This window comes from Balaenoptera ricei, chromosome 20 (genome assembly GCF_028023285.1).
Source record: "Balaenoptera ricei isolate mBalRic1 chromosome 20, mBalRic1.hap2, whole genome shotgun sequence".
Taxonomy (NCBI): domain Eukaryota; kingdom Metazoa; phylum Chordata; class Mammalia; order Artiodactyla; family Balaenopteridae; genus Balaenoptera; species Balaenoptera ricei.
Window position 1 is genome coordinate 55,885,867 of NC_082658.1, and position 22,229 is coordinate 55,908,095.

General features: G+C 44.3%; 1 protein-coding gene across 1 annotated transcript; it reads left to right on the top strand.

The window, feature by feature from the left end:
• Positions 1-6,802: 6,802 nt before the first annotated feature.
• Positions 6,803-11,210, top strand: ODF4 (outer dense fiber of sperm tails 4). Its single transcript, XM_059906445.1, is given in 4 exon segments — positions 6,803-6,916; positions 6,918-7,275; positions 10,727-10,861; positions 11,053-11,210. Coding segments are annotated over 4 exon segments (765 nt in total).
• Positions 11,211-22,229: the final 11,019 nt, after the last annotated feature.

Sequence of the window (22,229 nt, forward strand, 5' to 3'; positions counted from 1 at the left end):
AGGATTCACTGGGACCCAACCCGGACTCCCCTCACCCCGGGGCGTGGCCAAGACCCTCCATGGCCCCGCCCCCGGGATTGGCCCCGCCTCCAGGCCGCACCCGGCCGTAGCAGGACATCTGGCCAGGCTCCGTCTCCCCCCCACGGAAGGAATCCTCACGAAGTTGAGGCGCAAGCTCTTCGTCTGCAGTCAACCGCACGCCGCCGCCCCCTCCCCGCGCTGACCCGCCGAACTCTTGCTGTCGCCCCGCCTTCCCAGCGCAGGCGTTTAGCAGATTATCAACTTCGGACCCTACTGGTTCACCTAGGCGCTCAGCTCCCGAGCTTCGGAGGCCGGGTTGGCATTTTCCATCGGTCCCTGCACGCACCTCTGTCACTGGGAACTCAGCCTTGCCTTGATGCTTTTCCAGATTCACAAAGGGAGGCAACCTTGAGTTTAACCGACTCTAAACCAAGAATGCATAGAGGCAGCCTGTGTGTGTCCTTCAGTTTATTGCCCAGGCCACAGAACTACCCTGAGCCCTGGTCCAGAGAGCTCAGAAGCATCTTCTCTTGGGGAGGAAACAGATTCATTTCTGAAAATTTGTTTTCTATTCATATTTGGGGTGAGAAGAAACAAAGTAGGCTGAGAAGAGGTGAGAATCAGAGAGAAGTGCTGACAGGTGTTGGGGAAATGTCAATTAAAACCAATAAACATTTCCTGAATCTCAGCTAAGTGCCCAAATCAAAAGGAGGATGGAATGGAGAAAGAGGGAGACAAAGTGGGTTAGAGAGAGAGGGAGAGAGAAGAAACGTAGGAGGGAGGGCTTGTAATGCAGGGGTCAGATTCTGGCCTGCAAAGGCAAAGAGTCCTTGGATTCAGGAGCAGGACCAGAGACTGATTTTCCATAAAGCTAATATTGCTGATTTTTTTTCCAGGATGCTTTGAATATACCCAAAACTCTCGAGTGAGACTGTCCAGATTCAAATGCTGGCTCTACCACTTATTAGGTCTGTAACCTTAGCCCTGGTTCGATCCCTGGTGGGGGAAGATCCCACATGCCGCGGAGCAACTAAGCCCGTGCGCCACAACTACTGAGCCTGCGCTCTAGAGCCCGAGAGCCACAACTACTGAGCCCGTGTGCCACAACTACTGAAGCCCTCACACCTAGAGCCTGTGCTCCGCAACAAGAGAAGCCACTGCAATAAGAAGCCCGCGCACCACAACGAAGAGTAGCCCCCGCTCACCGCAACTAGAGAAAACCTGCATGCAGCAACAAAGACCCAACGTAGCCAAAAATAAATAAATAAATAATAAATTAATTAAAAAAAGAAAAATTAGAAACTGACCGTTTGTTTTCCAAAATGTCTGCACCATTTTACATTCCCACCAGCAATGTATGAGAGTTCTGGTTGGTATCCTGCTCTGTGTCTTGGCCAGTACTTGGTATTGTCAGTTTTGTTGTTTTTGTTTTGCGTGCCGGTCTATTAGGTGTGTGGTGCTATCTCACTGTGGTTTTAATTTGTGTTTCCCTAATGACTAATGATGCTGAGTATCTTTTCATGTGCTTATTGGCCATTCACATATCTTCTTTGGTGAAGTGTCTGTTCAAATATCTTGGCCTTTTAAAAACTGGGTGGGTTTATTTTCTTATTATTGTGTTTTAAGAGTTCTTTAAATATTCTAGATATTAGTCCTTTATCAGATATGTGATTTGAAAATATTTTCTCCCAGTCTGTGGCTTATATTTTCATTCTTCTAACTGCATTTTCCCAAGAGCAGAAATTCTTTATTTTGCAGTCATTTTTTAAAAAAAAATATTTATTTACTTATTTGGCTGTGCTGGGTCTTAGTTGCAGCATGTGGGATCTTCATTGTGGCACATGGAATCTTTAGTTGCGGCATGCGGGATCTAAGTCCCTGACCAGGGATCAAACCCAGGCCCCCTGCATTGGGAGCATGGAGTCTTAGACACAGGACCACCAAGGAAGTCCCTGCAGTCACTTCTTGCTTTGTTTTAAGCAGCCATTTTTTTCTTCCTACTTCTGTTTAGTTGGTATACAGAAGGCAGTGGAATGTCCCACCGGGGCAGAACCAAGCAAGCAGGACACACACTGGCAAGTGGGTCTGCCCGTCATTCTCCCATGTGCCCAAAGCCTCAAGGTCAAAGGGCATCCTGGGAGGAGAGTGGACCTAGCAACCCAGATCTTTTACAGACTCATTCTTTACTCAGTGTGTTATCCTTGAGCTGGCAGCATGGGCACCACCTGGGAGCCTGTCCGAAGTGTGACGTCCGCATTTTAATGAGATGCCCAGGCCAGGAGTACACACATTAGAGTTTGAGGAACACCAGCAACGACAGGCCCACATGAAGGAAGGATGCATATTTCATAGATGTGAAAGGGAGGGAACATTGCAGCCACTGAAATGAATTCTGGCCACTGAAACGTCCTAGCAATGCCATGGGTCTGGGAGCTCACCACAAAGGAGATTCATGCTGGTGTTTGTACCGGGATGAGCTGGCCTGGGGTAGGACTGTTTCTGAGTGTAATGCAGGTAGCAAAGCACGTCCACGTGGACAGTCAAGGAGTGACCAATAAGCCTGTGTTCTCGAGTCCATGTTCTAAGCCCAAGTCCATGTTCTCCAGGTCGGCTTTGCCCATGGGCACTGAGAGGCTATTGTCTCCTAAGGATGTCTAAGCACCTGCCCTTACGGATGGAACAGTGGGGCACCTTCCTTCTCAGAAAGCTCCCAGCCTTGCACTCCATTCTGACTGCATCTCTGTACCTGTGTGAGCAAGTGATCATTATTTGCTGACTGCTCAGCTTCCTTTCTTTTGGGGAACGATCCCTCCCCAAATCCATGTGGTTCTGGTGGGCTGTCAGTCAAGGCATCCAAGCCAATCAGACTCTTGGGATTTGGAACCCTGCCCAGGAATAGACAAGGATGGAGGTCTGGGGGGAACTGGGGGGAAACAGCGGGAAGAGAGACCAGCTCATGCTAATGATACGTCCATGCTCCCCTGGTCTCTGTTTAGTTCTAGGCCTGGATGTTCTGCTTCCCCCTGATCTGTGTTTATTCAGTATCGCCTCAATACATTCCTTTTTTCTTAACTTTGTCTGGGTTCGCGCTTGCAACCAAAGAACTCTCACTGATACAAAACCTTACAAGATAATTGGCCAGGACTTCTCTGCGGTCCAGTGGTTAAGATTCTGCGCTTCCACTGCAGGGGGTACGGGTTTGATCCCTAGTAGGGAAAGATCACTCATGTTTCGCGGTGCAGCCAAAAAATAAGTTAATTTAATTTAATTTAAAAAAAAAAGATAATTGGCTAGCACTGCTGCTAGCCCATAAGGGGTCTTTGTGCCTTTAACCTTGTGGTTAAAAGGCAGCCCTTCTGAATAGATGTAGGGGTAGTTGACTTGGAAGAGAGCAGTACCTTTATGAGATACAGAACAAAGCACCTCTTCCTCCAGGCCACTGGAGCCCCCTTGGCGGGGCACGGCTTGTTGAGCAGAATGCTGACTGGAGTTCAGTTCTCAGTCACCCCCTTTGCTGCGTGCTCTTGTGCAGTGCCCATCCTGCACAACCTTACGTGGAGACTCTGTTGTCAGGTCGCCCACATTTCCCTTTGGCTCTTTCTCTTCCTTCCGCCTTCTAGTTTACCTCTTCTAGGCTTTTACTGTGGCAACATCAAGGCTGATAACAGCTATGTTTACTTTCATAGCTGTAGTTAAGTTTTCCGTGCTTTGTCCATCTGTTGATTCAAAAATTGAAACTCAATGAAGAGTGTTTACCTTGCATACTGTGACTGTATAAATATCTTTCATTGCAGAGCTAGTAATCACTAACATTATATTTCCTTTCTTGAGGAAATGCTGTTGGACTACTTTTAATTACCTTTTGAAAAAGAATATTTGATACACTCACAGGGTTATATGAAATATATGTTAGTTATAAATGATTCGAGTATAATGAATACCCGTGTACCTATCACCCAACTCAGGAACAAATTACCTATTGCCAATAACATGTTATGTACCAGTGTAACCCTCCCTGTCCCATTTCCCTGTCTCCCCTGAGAAATAGCCACGACTCGATATTTCATGTTTATCATTCCAGTGCTTTTTAAAACATGCCATGCAGTCATAAGAGTATGTATGCTTCAACAATGTTTTGCTTAGTTGTGCTTGTTTATGAGCTCTATAAAAATGGAATCATATTTATGGTACAGTCTTCTGGGAGTTACATCCTTCAGGAAACCTATTTCCAAGATTCTTCCATATTGTTTTGTGTTGCTGTTAGAACGGCTTACTGTGATTAAACACTTTTAGGAACTCCGGGAAAAACTAAAACAGATCCAAGGAAGAAAACGCAGTCCTGATGGTCACCAGTTCTGCATGAGGGACGTTCCTGGTAGGCCCAGCCCCCATCCCCCCAAAACTGCTCCCTCAGTTTTGCATCAGAGTCATCCCAACCTGCAGCCAGGGAAGCTAGGGAATTTGCCCACCAATTCCCTATCTGTCATTAGTTCATAGGTCAGCCTCCAGACCCGGGTGACCCTGACCATGGCTGATGGGATGGCACTTGTCCCTGGCAGGGCCAGAGAATGTTTGGGCTTGGGACAGAGAGACAGCCCGTGGCTCTGGCGGCTAAGGACAGCCCGCGATGTAAGGGCCACATTTCTCACCATGTGGACCAGAGGAGGAGGTTGGTTTGCAGAGGAAGAGCAAGATGCTCAGGGAAGGGACTTTCCTGGTGGTCCAGTGGGTAAGAATCCTCGCTCCCAATGCAGGGGGCCCGGGTTTGATCTCTGGCCGGGGAACTAGATCCCGCATGCCACAACTAAGACCCAGCGCAGCAAAAATAAATTAATTAATTTAAAAAAAAGATACTCAGGGAGGAGCAAGACCAGAGTCCAAGTGCTACGGTCTGAATATTTGTGTCCCCCAAATTCATATGTCAGGAAAGTAACCCACAAGGTGACGGTTTTAGGAGGTCGGCCTTTAGGCGGCTCCACTTTCATTAATAGGATTAGTGTCCTTATAAAAGAGACCCCATAGAGCTCCCTAGCTCCACGTGAGAGGACCCAGCGAGAACTCAGTGACCTGGAATCTGGCTGTCACCGGACCATGCAGACTATGATGGACGGCACCATGATCTTGGACTTCCAGCCTCCAAAACTATGAGAAATAAGTTTCTGTTGTTTATAAGCTACCCAGTCTGCGGTATTTTGTTATAGCAGTCCAAACAGATTAAGACACAGAGGAAGAGTCCTCACAGGATTTGAATTCTGTTTTTTTTTTTTTTTTAATTTAATTTTATTTATTTTTTATACAGCAGGTTCTCATTAGTTATCTATTTTATACGTATTAGTGTATGTATGTCAATCCCAGTCTCCCAATTCATCACACCACCATCACCAACCCCCCACCACTTTCCCGCCTTGGTGTCCATACATTTAGGATTTGAATTCTTGATTCCAACTATTCTGAGGTCCAGCTGGGCACGTGACCTCACAATCCGTAATTAACTCCCCTTTGGCTTAAACTAATTTCGGTTCCCTTCCATCATTTGCAGCCACTCATCAGCAAGGATGCCTGCCAAACGCCTCTGTGTTTTTTGCTCCTTCTCTGTTTGCTAGTAAAAGAGTGCAAAACAGTTAAAACAACTTAACAATAATCACTCCACTTTCTGGGAATTTACTAAAGAGTGCTTTTTGTTCATTATCTTATTCCATACTCAAACCAAATCTAGATGAGTATTATTGTGCTGTGTTATAGATGAGTAAACTGAGGCATAAAGAAGCTATAGGGGGACTTCCCTGGCGGTCCAGTGGTTTAGGTCGTGGCGCTTTCACTGCCGGGGTCTGGGTTTAATCCCTGGTCACGGAACTAAGATCCTACAAGCTGCACCAAAAAAAAAAAAAAAAAAGAGGCTATATGAATCCTGCAGGTCACAAGACCATTAAGAGGAAGGCCCGTTATCCATGCCTCTGCCTGCTGGACCCGAAAGCCTGCGTTCTTAACCTCATGTATCACTGTCTTTGCAAAGTGAACCACCTCTGGTGGGATCCAAACTCACATCTCAGATTTGAAAGGCTCCTTCCTCATGAGAATTCCAGAGGCTGACTGATGTCTGGAAGGCGCGGTGACCAGGCTGCCGCGGGTGACTCAGATTTATTTTCCTATAGCTTGAAAGGGAGCTTAGAAAAATCTTCTCAGACTGTGTGACACCCCCATGTCCTCTCCTCATTCTATGTCCTTTCCCTTCTGGTGCTGAGAAAAAAAGAAGGGAAAAAGGTCAAAAGAGGGGAAGGAATGGCAACTGTGGACCAGAAGTGAGTAGAGGTGGGGGAAGTAGGGAGAAGGTTGGTGACACCCGTGGAAGGCATTTCCAAATGTCTCCCTGGGGACAAGCTCCTCTCCCTCCTCCTGCTTCATCAGTGAGCACTTGGGGGTGGGGTTAGGGCAGAGGACGTGGGAAGAGAAAAGGAGACCCTCAGCGACCCCTGCTCTTAGACGAAGGGCGGCATCAGACCCACAGTTCTGAGTTGAGGCCGCGGGAGCAGGGTTTCCAGAAAGAGTTGGAGGTGAAGCTGTGGGCCCCCTCCCCCATTTGACGTCCCCCCGACCCCAGGAATATTCCATGGCAGTTAGGGGCCCTGTCCTGCTGAATGTGTTGTTCTTTCCCAGATCCCAGGCCCTGTGGTGGCCACTGCTCTGCCTGATGAAAATATTTAAATGATGAAGGACAACTGACCCTGGCAAGGGAAGGGGGAGATGGAGTGGAGGATAGAAGGAGAGTCAGGGGGTGCTCAAGATGGGGACAGGGGACATTAGGGATGAGTTCCCTGGGTCAGGAGGAGAAAGCGATGAGCATCAGAAGCCTGGAAAGGGCTGGGAGGGCTGGGAAGCAGGAGGGGGTGGAGGTGAGCCTGGGACAAGACGAAGGGGTGCCGAACTGCGTCTCCACCCCCGACAGTAACAGGCAGGTGACCATGGGCCACCACGTGGAGCATCGCTGGGTCTGTCCGATGCCCCTGCAGTGGAGGATTACACATAGCTCTCGCTGGATGTCGCAGGTGTTGGCCTCAGAGCTCAGCCTGATCGCCTTCATCCTGCTGCTGGTCATGGTCTTCTCCAAGAAATGGCTGTACCTCTCGAGGATCCGTTTCTACCAGCACTGGCCCATGAATGTTAGCACCAAAATCGACACGTCGGTTCACACGATGTCCCTGGGGCTCCTGCAGATCTGCAAATCCAAGAGCTGTTCCAACTCAGAGAATGGGAAAGGTGAGACCCTTGCTCTCCCAACCCATCCCAGGGCTCTAGCCTGCCTTGGCCTCGACATCTGTACCCCGGTATTCTAGGCCCCTCCCTCTGGTCATCCCCACGTTTTTGGCAGGTAAGATGGTTCCTCTGGCCCTGAGACCCCCAAGGATCATTTTTTCCTCCCCAGTCTGGCCAAACTGACTCTCCTGACCCAATGGAAAGTATCACCGCTTTTTGTTAAGTCTCGCAGCCAAGTCTGTGCTTACAGAAATGCATGAGGGGGCACGTGAATCACTCAGTAATGACACAATTCACTGTTATCCTGGGAGAAGAGCCCCAGGGAGGTGGGGATTTCCTTCCTCGAGGCTTGCATACCCAGAGCTTGAGGAGTCCCCAGAAAGCTCTCCCCCAGGCCCACTTTCTCACCACTGTTCTTCCCTCCGGCCTCAGGCTTTGCTTTTCTGGGCCAGCTCTGGGTTTCCATGTCTGGTTACCTTGCTCCTTCCTTCCTGGAGTTCTTGCAGCTACTTCATTCCCTATTGTTGTTAATTTCATGTCTGCTGTTCCCTCACCTCCCAGGTTTGGGCCTCCTTTCTCAGCACCTGTGGAAAACAAGAGCTATTGACCCCTCAATTCCACTTCTTTACCTCGTTAACTTTTTTTTTTAAAGTTACACAGCTATTATTTACTTCCATTATGAAAGTAACACATCCTTATTCGAATAAATTTGGGGCAACAAAAGCTATCATTTATTGCACCCTTATTCTGTTTGCTTAATTTAACCCTCTACCAATCCTAAGAGCTAGGGATAACTATCCTTATATTACAGATGTGAAAACTGAGAGGTTACCTTGCTCAGGGCCATAAAGCTATTAGGTTGAACCACAGGACGTGGGCAATTTTTGACCTCTTTTCACCTGCAAAAAGAGCAAATTCATACGTATCAATCTAATAATGGAGGTTTACAATTAAAACTCAGGTGTGTCTGGCTCAAAAACTCATGTAAGCACCTACATGCGTTTTTGCTCTACAGGCTACTCAAAGACTGTCACTACTGGCTATTTATTTAGCACTCATTTTTTTCCAGGATTATTTATTTATTTGTGGCCACGCCATGCGGCATGTGGGATCTTAGCTTCCCGACCAGGGATCGAACCCGTGCCCCCTGCAGTGGAAGCGTGGAGTCCTAATCACTGGACTGCCAGGGAATTCCCAGGCTTCTTTTTCTAAAATTGAACAAGTTTTGAATGATTTTTACATAGTTATAGTCATTCTTCATAAATTATTTTATATCTTTTAAATTATCTTTATTATCTATTTTATATTATTTTGAAATTTATCTTTATCAGCTATAATAAACATTTCCCTGTTATGACTATACTATTCAACTTAATAGATTTATCACCTTTTACTTGACTATTTTATTTACCTATTCTTGGCAAATTTATTTCCAGTTTCATACTTGAGAAAAAAGGACCAACAGAGTTTGTTAATCATGAAGTTTTTTCTGTGTTTAGTATCTTTCGGAACAGATTTCCCAAAGTGGGTTTAGTGGATCAAAAAGTATAACTATTTTAAGGATTTTAATAAAATTTTCCATGTTGCTTTCAAAAAGTATGATAATTTATGCTTCCACTAACAATGTATGAAAAGGCTATTTCATTGTACCTTTGCCAGCAATGACTATTAACTTTATTCTTTTTTAAAATTTTATTTTATCTAAGTACAGTTGGTTTACAATGTTGTATTAATTTATGCTACATAGCAAAGTGATTCAGTTTCATATTCTTTTTCATTTTCTTTTTCATATTCTTTTCCATTATGACTATTAACTTTAAATACATGAACATATACTTTTTTTATTAAAAAAAGTTGCACAATTATTGTTGGAAATGCAGAAAGTTTAAGAAATAAAATAAAAAACACCTAAAATTTCTCCAGGCAGATATAATCACAGTTGACATTGTAACAGATTTACTTCCAATCTTTTGTGTATCTATATAAAATAAATATATATCTTTATTTTTATTTTAACAAATATATATTTTTAGTTTTTCAAAGTTGTAATCATTCTACATGCTCTGTGTTGCAAACTCCATCTTTCAGTGGTAAGCATTTATTTGTATCATAAAATAATTATACTATAACATCACCTATATTAAAAATTTGATTACATAGTATACAAACACAGTGAAAATTCAAAAAATACAACTGATTACATAGTGAAGTGAGCCTCCCACCTCTGGCTTCCAGGTTCCCTCCTTAGTTTCTTCTTAGAGACATTCTATTTAGAGACAAGGATCTATCATATCCTCATTTTTAGTGAACACATAACAATCTAATGTGTGGGTACCTGATAACTTATTTAACAAATCTATTGTTAGACATACAAATAACTCTGCAAAGAAGATCCCTGTACTTAAATTTTGATGCATATCTTGGATTATTTCCTTAACATAAATTCCAAGAGGATGCATTGCTGGGTCAAAGGGCTTTAACAATTTAGATGTTGGGGGGACAGTTTGTGCCAGGTCACCATCAGAAATGCTGCCCACCAGCAGTGTGTGAAAGCACCTCTTTTCTCTAAATCCTTTCCTACACTGGATATCATCAATTTTGTTTTGATCTTTGCTAATTCGATAGATTAAAAAATCACATTCAATTTGCAGTTCTTTGTGTTGAGTTTCATGTCTTTATTGGACATTCGTGTTCTTTTGAGACTTGCAGTTCAAGTCCTCTGTCCAGTTTTTCTTTTGAGGTAATTATTTTCGTATGGTTGGGATTATCGCACAATCTCCATATCAAGAATCTCTGCCTATTTAATAAGTGAAAGTGATATTTTACTGTTATCTCAAATGTGCATTTCTTTGGTTATCTACAGCCCTGAACATTTTCTCTTATTTGCTCATTCGATTATATTTTGTCTTTTGTGATTGTTTAGTTCATCCTGTTTTCTCATTTTCCCTAGACAGTTTTAAGCTGTGGACAAATCACCCAGCTTTCGGGGTGGCCAAGATAACCTTCTGCCTGGCCTTGGGGCTGGGCTTCATCTTCACCATCTGGTTGCACCTGCCGTACATAACCTGGTCTTCAGAGATTGCCCTTCTTTGGCTGGCTTGGGACTGTCATGAGCTTCTTTGAAGGTGCCCCCTAGCTCTGGAAAAGGTCCTTAGTTTCACCTAACTCACATCTTCCTGGCGCTTCTCCCTCTTTCTTTCTTTGGGAGTGGGGTAGGGGTTTTGTGGGTGGTGGGAGAACAGAACTGGTAGTCGTTGACTGAGAACTGAGTTCCATCATTTCCTGGTCACTGGCAAGGTGGAGGTGGAGGGGTTGATTCCCATGAACCTCTGGGGCTGCATGCTCTGTGTGAACTGATGGGAGTTGTAGTTTGTGGCTGTAGTTCAACAGATGAGGAAGAGTCCCTCTGGGATTCTTGGGTGAAAATAAGACCTCTTTGCTTCCTGTCTCCCAGTTTTCTTCACTTTATTCACCCTCATACTGTTCCCTATTAACGTCTGGATCTTCGAGCTGAAGAAGAATTTATCAATCCCCATCGGCTGGAGCTATTTCATTGGTTGGCTGGTGTTTATCCTATATGTCACCTGTGGTGAGTGGCCTGGAGGGCCCTGGGAAGCAGGGAACACGGGTGGGTCAGGGAAGAGAAAGTGTGGAGGGAGGGGCTGTCAATCCCCAGGGATAGGTTCTTAGAGACTCTTCTTCCCTTTGGCCTCACCCTGCTTTGCCACTTTCCTCGCACTCTCCGACTTCACTCTCCCCCATCCCCTTGTCTTTTCCCAGCGGCGCTCTGCTACTTCAACCATACAAGGTCCTGGTGTCTGATTCTGAGCCATCCCTCTGGCACCGTGTCCTCCAGCAGCTCCGTACACCAATCTGTGAATGAGCAAGTAGCCTCAAACACGGCTGTCGATCAGGAGGAAGTCCTGGACCCTGAGTAAAAGAAGGCATCTCTGTAATCTTTTCTGAACTGGCGCCAAATTCTGTCCATTCATTTGAATCCCTCTCCCCATCCTTCCCCCTGAACTCTTGAGTAGGTTGGCCCTCATGACTGCAAGGAATTAGAGAGGGAGGATTTTAGGCCAGCTTTGTACACCTCTTCCTTGTTCCTGCCTTGCCTACAGCTGAGATGATGTGGAATAAATTGTCTGTCTCTTGTTTATCACGTCCTGCAGTTGGTGAGACAAGACAATAACTTGAAGAAGGAGAGGAAGGGAGAAAGAACAAGTTTGTTTCCCAGTTCTTCCCGCCTATAGGGGCCCTTTGGTCCCCAAACCTGCCCAACCTCTCTCACAGCACACTGTGCACAGGCAAACACCTCTGGAGTGCTAAGCCTCTCTAAACTTTGTTTCCCCTATCCCAGCATTCGTTATTAGTAGGTGGGGGAGTAATCAGGAGAGAGAGATAACTAATGAACCTGCTGGTTTATTTATCGTGAAGGGTTCAGGGCAAAATGGCTCCAGGGTAAGAAGCAGGATACACAAGGAGAGCACAGTAGGGGGTGTGGCTGTACCGGGTGCCCAGGAGCAATCCCACCCTCGGCGTCCAGCTCAGATGACTGAGAACTCACAAAGCTCTGTGCCTGGATACCACCAGCATCAACTCAAACTCCACCTCCACCACCACCTGCATCTCCTCCACCACCACCATCATCACCACCACCAGCATCGCCACCACCTTCACCATCTCCAGCACCTCCACCACCATCTCCAACACCTTCACCATCTCCAGCACCTCCACCACCATCTCCAACACCTTCACCACCATCTCCAACACCTTCACCATCTCCAACACCTCCACCACCTCCAACATCCCCAAAACCTTCACCATCACCAGCTGCAACTCTTCCACCTCCACCACCACCATCTCCAACACCTTCACCACCACCCCCAACTTCACCGCCTTGATTCTCTGGCTGCTACAGCTTTCTACTCAATCTCCCATGTCCTCCACTCTGTAACAACAGGACTAAAACAGAGCAAGGAAGGAAAACAGTAAAATCAGGCCATAAGGTCAAAAGGCAAGTTACATGAAGACATGTGACAGCTGGCTTGGGCGGTGCTAGCCATGACTATTGGGATTCAGGCATCTTGCACAGCAAGGCTGGTCTCCCATGACTGATCTGTATCAGGTAATAGCCCTCCAGATAGAGCCATGATGCCAGCAAGCCGGAGGAGTGCAGGGACAAATTGTGAGTGGATCTGGATATGTTAAAAATGTATGTATTATTAGGCTGAATCATATGATATTGCTGTTTCAGCAGTTAAATATTGGCAATTTCATATGATTCAACCTAATATATATGACTAATTTCTATTTTATTTGAGTCTTTTTTAAGATTCTTATCCTTACCATACCTGACCAGCAGTTGTGGATTTTCTAACCTAGTTACAAGCAAATATTCTGAGCAAAGAACGTAATACAGGGTCTTGAAAATTAGGCAGAACAGACATTCCACAAATCCCTATTCAATGTCCTACTTATGCTCCTACCACTGGTAGCTAGCAAGATTTTATTGGAGGACTTATTGAATCAGTCATCCTGGGGAAGGGACACAAAACATAGGGATGTCATGACTTCTGCCTTAGATATAGATAAAATCTAATTAGAGAAAGTGATTTTGTAATTCTGTAGGAGTCATAAACTCAAGTGCTTACAGAAGCTAGGCAAGTAATGTAAATAAATAAAGGGGCCACTCTTCCAGTCTATATGTAATTTTCCTCTTTCGATAAAGACCTGGTATATTATTTACTGCTGGATAACAAATTACCCCAGATTTAGCAGCTTAAAATAATAAATATTTATTATCTCGCATGGTTTCTGGGGTCAGGAATCTGGGAGCAGCTTAGCTGAATTGTTCTTGCTCAGGTTCTCTCATGAGGTGATAGTCAAAGTGTCAGCTGGGTCATCTGAAGTCTTTTGATGTCATCTGAAGGCTTGACTGGGGCTGGAGGATCTACTTCCAATATGGTTCACTCATTGGGCTGCTGGCAGGAAGCCTCACGCCACAAGGGCCTCTTCATGGGCTGCTTCAGGGCTAGGTGCCCCCAGAGTGAACCATCTAAGAGAGCAAGCTCCAGTGCCTTTTGTGACCTAGTCTTGGAGGAAAAACACTGTCACTTTCATCATATTTCTATTTGTTGGAAGCAAGTCACTAGGTCCCCCCCCCAAATGCATATGTTAAACCCCTAATCCCCAGTACCTCAGAATGTGACTGTACTTGGAGATAGGGTCTTTAAAGAGGTGACTAAGTTAAAATGAGGCCATAGGGTGGGCCCTACTTGAACTGACTGGTATCCTTGTAAGAAGAGATTAGGAATAGAGACACCAGGGATGTGTGCTCATAGAAGAAAGACCATGTGAGGACTCAGTGAGAAGGTAACCATCTGCAAACTAAGCAGAAAGATCTCAGAAGAAACCAAACCTACGTACATCTTGATCTTGGACTTCTAGTCTCCAGAACTGTGAGAAAATAAATTTCTGTTGCTTAAACTGCCCAGTCTGTGGTACTTTGTTATGGCAGCCCTAGCAAACCAATACACCGTCTCAATCAAGTCCAGGTACAGATGAGGCTCTTTGGATGTAATTCCTTAAGTACAGCTCCTGAATACCTGTGAACTAGAGACAAGTGATCATCCCCTGCATACCCAAAATACAATGGTGGGACATGAGAGGAAGACAGGAGTCACTGGTTCATAGCAATTCTGAAATCCAGCTGGGGAAATGTTGAAATCTCCTTGATTAGAACTCAATCCTGGGACTTTCCTGGTGGTGCAGTGGTTAAGAATCCGCCTGCCAATGCAGGGGACACGGGTTTGCTCCCTGGTCCGGGAAGATCCCACATGCCGCAAAGCAACTAAGCACGTGCACCACAATAACTAAGCCCCGGGACTTTCCTGGTGGCGCAGTGGTTAAGAATCTGCCTGCCAATGCAGGGAACACGGGTTCAAGCCCTGGTCTGGGAAGAACCCACATGTCGTGGAGCAACTAAGCCGGTGCACCACAGCTACTGAGCCTGTGCTCTAGAGCCTGAGAGCCACAACTACTGAAGCCCGTGCGCCTAGAGCCTGCGCTCTGTAACAAGAGAAGCCACCACAATGAGAAGCCCACACACCGCAACAAAGAGTAGCCCCTGCTCACTGCAACTAGAGAAAGTCCGCGCGCAGCAACGAAGACCCAACGCAGCCAAAAATAAATAAATAAATTAATTTAAAAAAAAAAAAAAAAAAAAAAAACTAATCCCGTGTGCCACAACTACTAAGCCCGCGTGCCTAGAGCCAGTGCTCCACAACAAGAGAAGCCACCGCAATGAGAGGCCCGCGCACCGCAACAAAGAGTAGCCCCCGCTCGCCGCAACTAGAGAAAGCCCGCGCGCAGCAATGAAGACCCAACGCAGCCAAAAAAAAAAAAAAAAGCCAGTCTGAAAAGGCTACATACTCTATCATTCCAACTATATGACGTTCTTGAAAAGGCAAAACTATGGAGACAGTGAAAAGATCAGTTGCCAGGCATTAGAGAGTAGAGAGGGAGGGACAAACGGGATTTTTAGGACAGTGAAACTATTCCATATGACAGTGTAATGGTGGACACATGTCATTTTACATTTGTCAAAACCCATACAATGTACACCACCAAGAGTGAACCCTATGTAAACTATGGACTTTGGATGATAATAATGTGTCAATGTTGGTCCAACGATTATAACAAACATACCACACTGATGCCAGATGTTGATGGTGAGGGAGGCTGTGTGTGTGTACGGGGGGTGGTGGTAGGTGGGAACTCTATGTACTTCGTGCTCAATTTTGCCGTGAGTCTAAAACTGCTCTCAAAAATAAATTCTATTAATTTGTTAAAAAGGAAAAAACCAAGTGTGAAGAAAGAGAGAATACAGAGTTTAATTTTCTACAATGGAGAAAACTCAAGGGTTATACTTTCTTGCCTCCACAGAGCATTTGACAGAAACAGGTTGAGAACCCTTGCTGTACAGCAAGGAATGTCATTGAAGGATTCAACCACCGGGAAGGAAGAATTGTTCTCTGTGGGGGACCACTGTTTGAGGGTGAAGCTTGGTCAGTGGGATAGAAACTGTCTGTGGTACTTGTGAGAATTCTGGCTCTGTGTCTGCTTATCTGCACAGGGATTTGTCAGACACTACGTTCTACTGAATCCCTGAAATATACTTATGTACAGAGGGGAAAATGGCACAGGGGCTGGGGACTTTACGATTGCATGGGAATTCCCTGGTGGTCCAGTGGTTAGGACTCTGAGCTTTCACTGCTGGGGCCTGGTTTCAATCCCTGGTCGGGGAGCTAAGATTCCCCAAGCTGCATGACGCGGCCATACTTGCATGGAATCCTGCTTCTGCAAGCCTAAGAGTTACTGCCCTGTATCCCCATGTTCACAGGTTCCCCATGTTCACAGGTTCCCCAGGCCTAAGGACTAGTCACAAGAAGGCAAAGCTGTCTGTCCTCTTGGTGGGACTCTGACAATTAAAAAAATTTGTGGTGGGGTGGAGACATCATTTCAGAGTTACAGAAAAGTTGCAAGAACAGTACAAAGAATTCCTTTATATTCTTCACCCAGATTTCCCCAAATGTTAACATTACTACATTGCTTTTTCTCTCTCCCTCCCTCCCTCCCTCTCTCTTTCTACACACATGCACACACACACACATACACTTATTTTTCTTTACCATTTAAGTTGCAGACATGATGCCCCTTTCCCTCCCAATACTTCAGTGTGTATTTCCTAAAAACATTCTGGACATTCTCTTCCATAACCACAGCACAAGTCTCAATATCAGGAAATTAACATTGATATAATAATATAACATCAGATTTTGCCAATTGTCCCAGTGATGTCCACTGAAAAGAAAGTCCTGGATCACGCACTGAATTCATTTGCCATGTCTCTTTCACCTACTTTAACTGCAACAGTTTCTCAGTCTTTCTTTGTCTCCTAACATTGACCAGTTATTTCGTAGGATGCCCCTCCATCTGGGTTGGTTTCATGTTTCCTCATAATTACATTCAGGTGATGCATTTTTGGTAGAAACATCAGAGAAATGTCGTTGTGTTCTTCTCAGTGCATCATATCAGGAGGCGCCAGTAGTTGTACCAACAATGGGGATGCTCATTTGATCACTGCGTTGAGGTGGTATCTGCCAGGTTTTTCTACTGAGGATCTCACCAAGTCTATTTCCCCTGTAAGAAGTCCTCTGATGCAAAGGAGGCAGAATGGAGAATGTTCACTGGTGAACTGCAAACAGTCCTTCAAAACTCAGCTTAAGTGACCTTTGTGTGGATCCCTTGTAAATCTTTGCTTTGTGCCCTATTTCAGCATTTAGCACTCTCTATCACAACCGATGACTTGATGGTAAACCAGCATGATGCGTGGCACATGGTTGGTGTTTATAAATGTCAAATGGATGGACGAAAGAGATAGGCTAGAGAAGTGGGTGGGTGAGGAGAGATGGAAGAGGGAAAGCCAAGACTGATAGATTTCAAGGAGGCTCTCTCCCTGGTACAGAGAATACCTGCATCTGGAGATGCGGAAGGGTGGCAGCTGCCAGGTGTCAGGACTGGTTCCCTCCACTCCACTGAGGGCAGAGACAGTGTTTCAGGGTTATTACTGGTGATGTGGGTTAAGTGTTGAGGCAAGATCCTAGGGGTCCCTGCAATTAAGGCAGCCATTTCCAGGATTCCTGTCACTGCATCAGGAGAAAGGCATAGGGAAAGGGGACATCCTCCAAAGAAGAGCAAAGAGGGGGGCAAACACCTGGTCACTGCATGACCCACCTGCGCAAAACCCAAGGAGGAAAGGCTGATAAGAGGCTCATCTGCTAGTTATGTCAAGGGAAGTGTCTAAAAGTGAAAAGAGATCCTAGACCAGCGGAGAAGTTATTCTGAACAAGGAGCTACTCGACAGAAAGGATGTACCAGTTCAAATTAAATAGAACGGGAAGATTCTACAAAGGAGACTTGGGGAAGCAAAAGACAAAATGTCAGGACCAAATTTCAAATGGAAAAAGAGAAAATATAATTCAATCTAAACCAAAAAATACATATATTTAATCAATTATAAATAAGAAAAGTAGACCTAAGATAAATGCCTCTGTAAAAGGCAAAGCCTCATATTAAAGCGGAAAGCCAATTGGCTCAGGAAGCTCAGATTTCCTGTCCACTTTGTTTGCTAGGAGAACACAGCAGAGCAGACCATCTGGGGTAATTAATTCTAGGGTAAAAATGTCAGAGCCTGGGTAAACAAAGATTAGTGCCAAGATAACAATGATAAAGTGGAACCAGGAACCAAAAAAAGAAACCAAGTTTCAATAATTCAAAGGAATAGAATTTTGGATAAAATTCAGAAGATTCCAGGGACAAACTTATTCTGCCATTGGCTAACTTGGGAACAACAGAGGGTTCTTACTCTTGTATATTTCAAAGTATCTCAGGTTTCAAATCAATTTCTGGAAAATTTCTCCAAAACAAAAGGAAAGATGTGTAAATCACATATTTAAAAAGGGCTCCCCTCCCCACCAAAATGTTTCCCCTTAAAAGTCTATTGATACAACCCAAAACCACCAAATCTGAAAAGGTTAAAATAACTGTGCAGAGGTAACTGGCCCACACAGTGTTGAAGCTCACCTTGGCAAACCATGCTTTAAATGGTCTGTTGCACAAATGTCCAGAAAGCATGCAGAATTATTTGGAAGCAAGAGTTTAAGTCTGAGCTTCTCAGACACCTCCCCCTTCCTGTCTCAGAGCTAACTAATGACATTCCAATGTGTAGCCTCAAAAAACTACCGGGAATAGAATCTCAGAAATATCAAAAGAAAATGTTTTTTCTTCCCCTACAGCTGCAAAAAAGCAGATTCTATTCCACAATATTAGGCTAGTTTTGATAAAGTCGTAAGTGGAAAATATTCACTAAAGCATCAATCTCTGAGTCTCCCATCTTCTCTCAAAATATTTGCAAACCATATATCTGATAAGGGGTTAATATTCAAAGTATTTAAGGAACTCCTTCAACTCAAAAGCAAAAAAACAAATAGACCAATTAAAGAATAGGCAAAGGGGAACTTCCTTGGCAGTCCAGTGGTTAAGACTCTGCGCTCCCACTGCAGGGGGCACGGGTTTGATCCCTGGTTGGGGAACTAAGATCCCACATACCACACAGCAGATATCACCTCACAACTGTTAGGAATGGTATTACTAAAAACAAACAAAAGCTAAGTGTTGGCAAGGATGTGGAGAAACTGGAACTCTGGTACAGTGTTGGTGGGAATGTAAAATGATGCAGCTGCTATTAAAACAGCATGGAGGTTCCTCAGAAAATTAAAAATAGAAATTAAAAAAACATAATCCAGCAACCCCACTTCTGCATATTTATCCAAAAGAATTGAAATCAGGATCTATATTTGCACATTCATGTTTGCTGCAGCATTATTCACAATAGCCAAGATGTGGAAACAATCTAAATATTTACTGACAGATAAATGGATAAAGAAAATGTGGTATACATATAATGGAAGTTTATTCAGGCTTAAAGAAGAAAAAATCCTGCTATATGTGACAACATGGATGAACCTTGAGGACACTATGCTAGATCAAATAAGCCAGTCACTGTGTGATTCCACTCGCACTCACGTGAAGTATTTTTTAAAATAGTCAAACACATAGATGCGGAGACTGAATGGTGGTTGCCAGGGGCTGGGGGGGAGGGGGAAATGGGGAGTTGCTATTCAAGGGGGTATATAGTTTCAGCTATGCAAGATGATTAAATCCTAGAGATCTGCTATACAACACTCTGCCTATAGTCAACAATACACTTCAAGTTTGTTAAGGGGGGTAAATCTCATGTGAAGTGTTCTGACCACAGCAGAAGTGTGTTTGAAAACCAGAGTTGCTCTGTCCACTGCACTCCTGAACCACCCCGGGGGGGCAGATGGAGAACCGAGGTGCATTCAACCTTGAAGGGCTTGGAATGTGGCTGGACGTGTGAATAGGCAGAGGGCACTGAACCTTGTGCCAGTAGCAGAAGCCAGGAGGGAGGACCCAGTCCAGCATGGACTCGAATAGGACTTGCCCACGTTGGCTGCTTTCCTGCTTCCAAATCTTTTTTTTTTTTTTTTTTTTGGAGGAAAGGACTTGCCTTAGTTTGGCTGGTCATCCTGGGTAGAGACGGAGCTCTGTGAAAGCTCCCTAAACTGGAGGGAAAACAAGCCCCTCCCCCCATGCCCATCCTCTCTCACACACCTTATCACAATTGGGATTATTATTATCATCGTCCCCATTTTACAGGCGAGCTTTGAGCTCAGGGGATTTGTTCAAGGTTATGTATCAAGTTTACAGGCTTGAGCCTGTGGGAAAAAAATGCTGCAGGATCCTTGCTTCACTGTTAAAAGTCAAATCATCTTTAGCCCATTCTCCATTTACGTTTCCTAGTAAAATTGAGTTCCATAGGCCACATAACAGAATTCCAGAGATGAGCCTTAAAAAATGTAAGTCTTCATAATTAACAAAAGGAGCCTCAGAAAGATATGGCAACATTCCCTCTCTCCTGCGGACGATGTGGAAGGAGAGACACTGTTCTGCATTTTAAATCCAAGCCAAGGGGAATTCCCTGGCCATACAGTGGTTAGGACCCCGCCAAGACAAACAAAACAAAGCCAAATAATCTAGTCAGACAAGGTATTAAATTAAGATCTTTCTCAAGAATTGATATTGGAGATTTGTATGAATGTTTGTAACTGGTAACTCATTTCTTCTGTTTTCTGTTAAAATAAATCTGCCCTTGTAAGTATCATTTAAACAGGGGGGTTTTGTAAGTCTTCTAAGACTTTGGAAGTTGTTGCCATACCTCATAAAAACTACCTCTTAAAAAACTGTCATACTGATTGGCTGCTGCTATATGGGTTGAACTGTGTCACCCCAAAGATGCTGAAGTCCTAACCCCCATCCCCTGCCCTGTACCTGTGAATATGACCTTATTTGGAAATGGGGTCTCTGCAGATGATCAAGTTAAAGTGAGGTCATTAAGGGTGGGCCCTAATCCACTATGCTAAGGGGAAATTTGGACACAGAGACAGACACGCAGAGGGAAGGTGATGTGAAGACGTAGGGAGAATGTCATCTACAAGCCAAGGAACACCTGAGGCCGCCAGAAGCTAAAAGAGGGGCCTGGAACAGATTCTTTCTCACAGCACTCAGAAGGAACCAACGCTGCTGACATCTTGGTCTCAGACTTATGACCTCCAGAACTGTGACACAATAAATTTTTGTGCCACTCAGTTGGTTACAGCAGCCCCAGGAAATGAAAACTGCTGTCCTGAATAGAGTATAACCATTACTGTAGTTCCTTATCAGTCAGATATCTGTTAAAACAAGACAGTATCACTACACATTTTTCTCCTCTTCCCCATGCATGGTAGAAAAAATAAAAACCCTCAAATAACTTGAATCTGTTTCATTTAAATGGACAGCCCTGATCTGATAACAAGTCCAGCATGCTTCCATCCCACCACAGCTGCACCAGGGCACAGCTACCTGTTTGTTTTTCTTCTGCAGTTAACCTCTGCTCTTTCCTATTGGCTGCTCTTCTCATTAATTTGTAAGTGCTCTTTTAAAAATTAGGTTCTGTGGACAAAGAATGTCGCCTGCAATATCAGTAAACAAAGGATGTTGTGACCATCAAGTCATGAGCCCCTGCAGCTGCCCACGACTGCTCACCCTGAGGAGAGTCAGGATGGAGAAAAACAGGATACTGGTCCCTAGTTAAGATGCATATCAAAGGGATAATTTCAATAAGCCCAGACTCTTGCATCTTCCCATACACAGAAAAGTGCTAAATTCATTAACTTGAGATGTCTGTTTTTTTAAAAAAGTTAGCAGTAATCTTTTGATGTTCGATTACCTGTTTTGGGTTTTTCTTTTCTCTTTCCTTTTTTTTTGCAAAAACTGCTATATATCCTGGCTCCTCCCTTACCTCTTTGGACCAGTCCCTCAGAGCTATCTGAGAAGCTGTATTCCGGGCTTAAGTCCTCAGTAAGTCTGCTGAATAAACCATAATTCTCAACTTTTAGGTTATGCATTTTTTTTCCGTTGACAGTCCCTTATGTCTGTTTTAGATGTTGCAAATATTTTCTTCCAGCCTGTCATTTACCTTTTCTCACTTTTTTAAAGGTATTATTTTTCATAGATATTTAAAATTTTTATGTAGCCAAGTATAGTAACCTTTTCTTTTATGGCTTTCTCCATTCCAAGATCCCCCAAATCTCCTTTTTCCCCAATATTTTTTAGTTTTGTTTTTTATATTTAGGGATCAGACTTCATTTTTTTCCAGTTAGATAGCTACATGATCCAGCACCGTTATTTTTTTTTAATTGAGGTATAACTGACCAGCACCATTAACTGAATAATACAACCCCTCCCAGTTGTGAAATGCCCCTTTTATCATAAATTCCTAGAGGCATGGGTCTGTTTCTGGCCTTTATTCACATTCTGACTTCATCGGCCTTTCTTTTTTTTTTTTTTTTTTTTTTTAAACATCTTTATTGAAGTATAATTGCCTTACAATAGTGTGTTAGCTTCTGCCTTATAACAAAGTGAATCAGTTATACATATACAATATGTTCCCATTTCTCTTCCCTCTTGCATCTCCCTCCCTCCCACCCTCCCCATCCCACCCCTCTAGGTGGTCACAAAGCACCGAGCTGATCTCCCTGTGCTATGCGGCTGCTTCCCACTAGCTATCTATTTTACATTTGGTAGTGTATATATGTCCATGACACTCTCTTACCCTGTCACATCTCACCCCACCCCCTCCCCATATCCTCAAGTCCATTCTCTAGTAGGTCTGTGTCTTTATTCCCGTCTTGCCACTAGGTTCTTCATGGCCTTTTTTTTTTTTTTTTTTTTTCCTTAGATTCCGTATATATGTGTTAGCATACTGTATT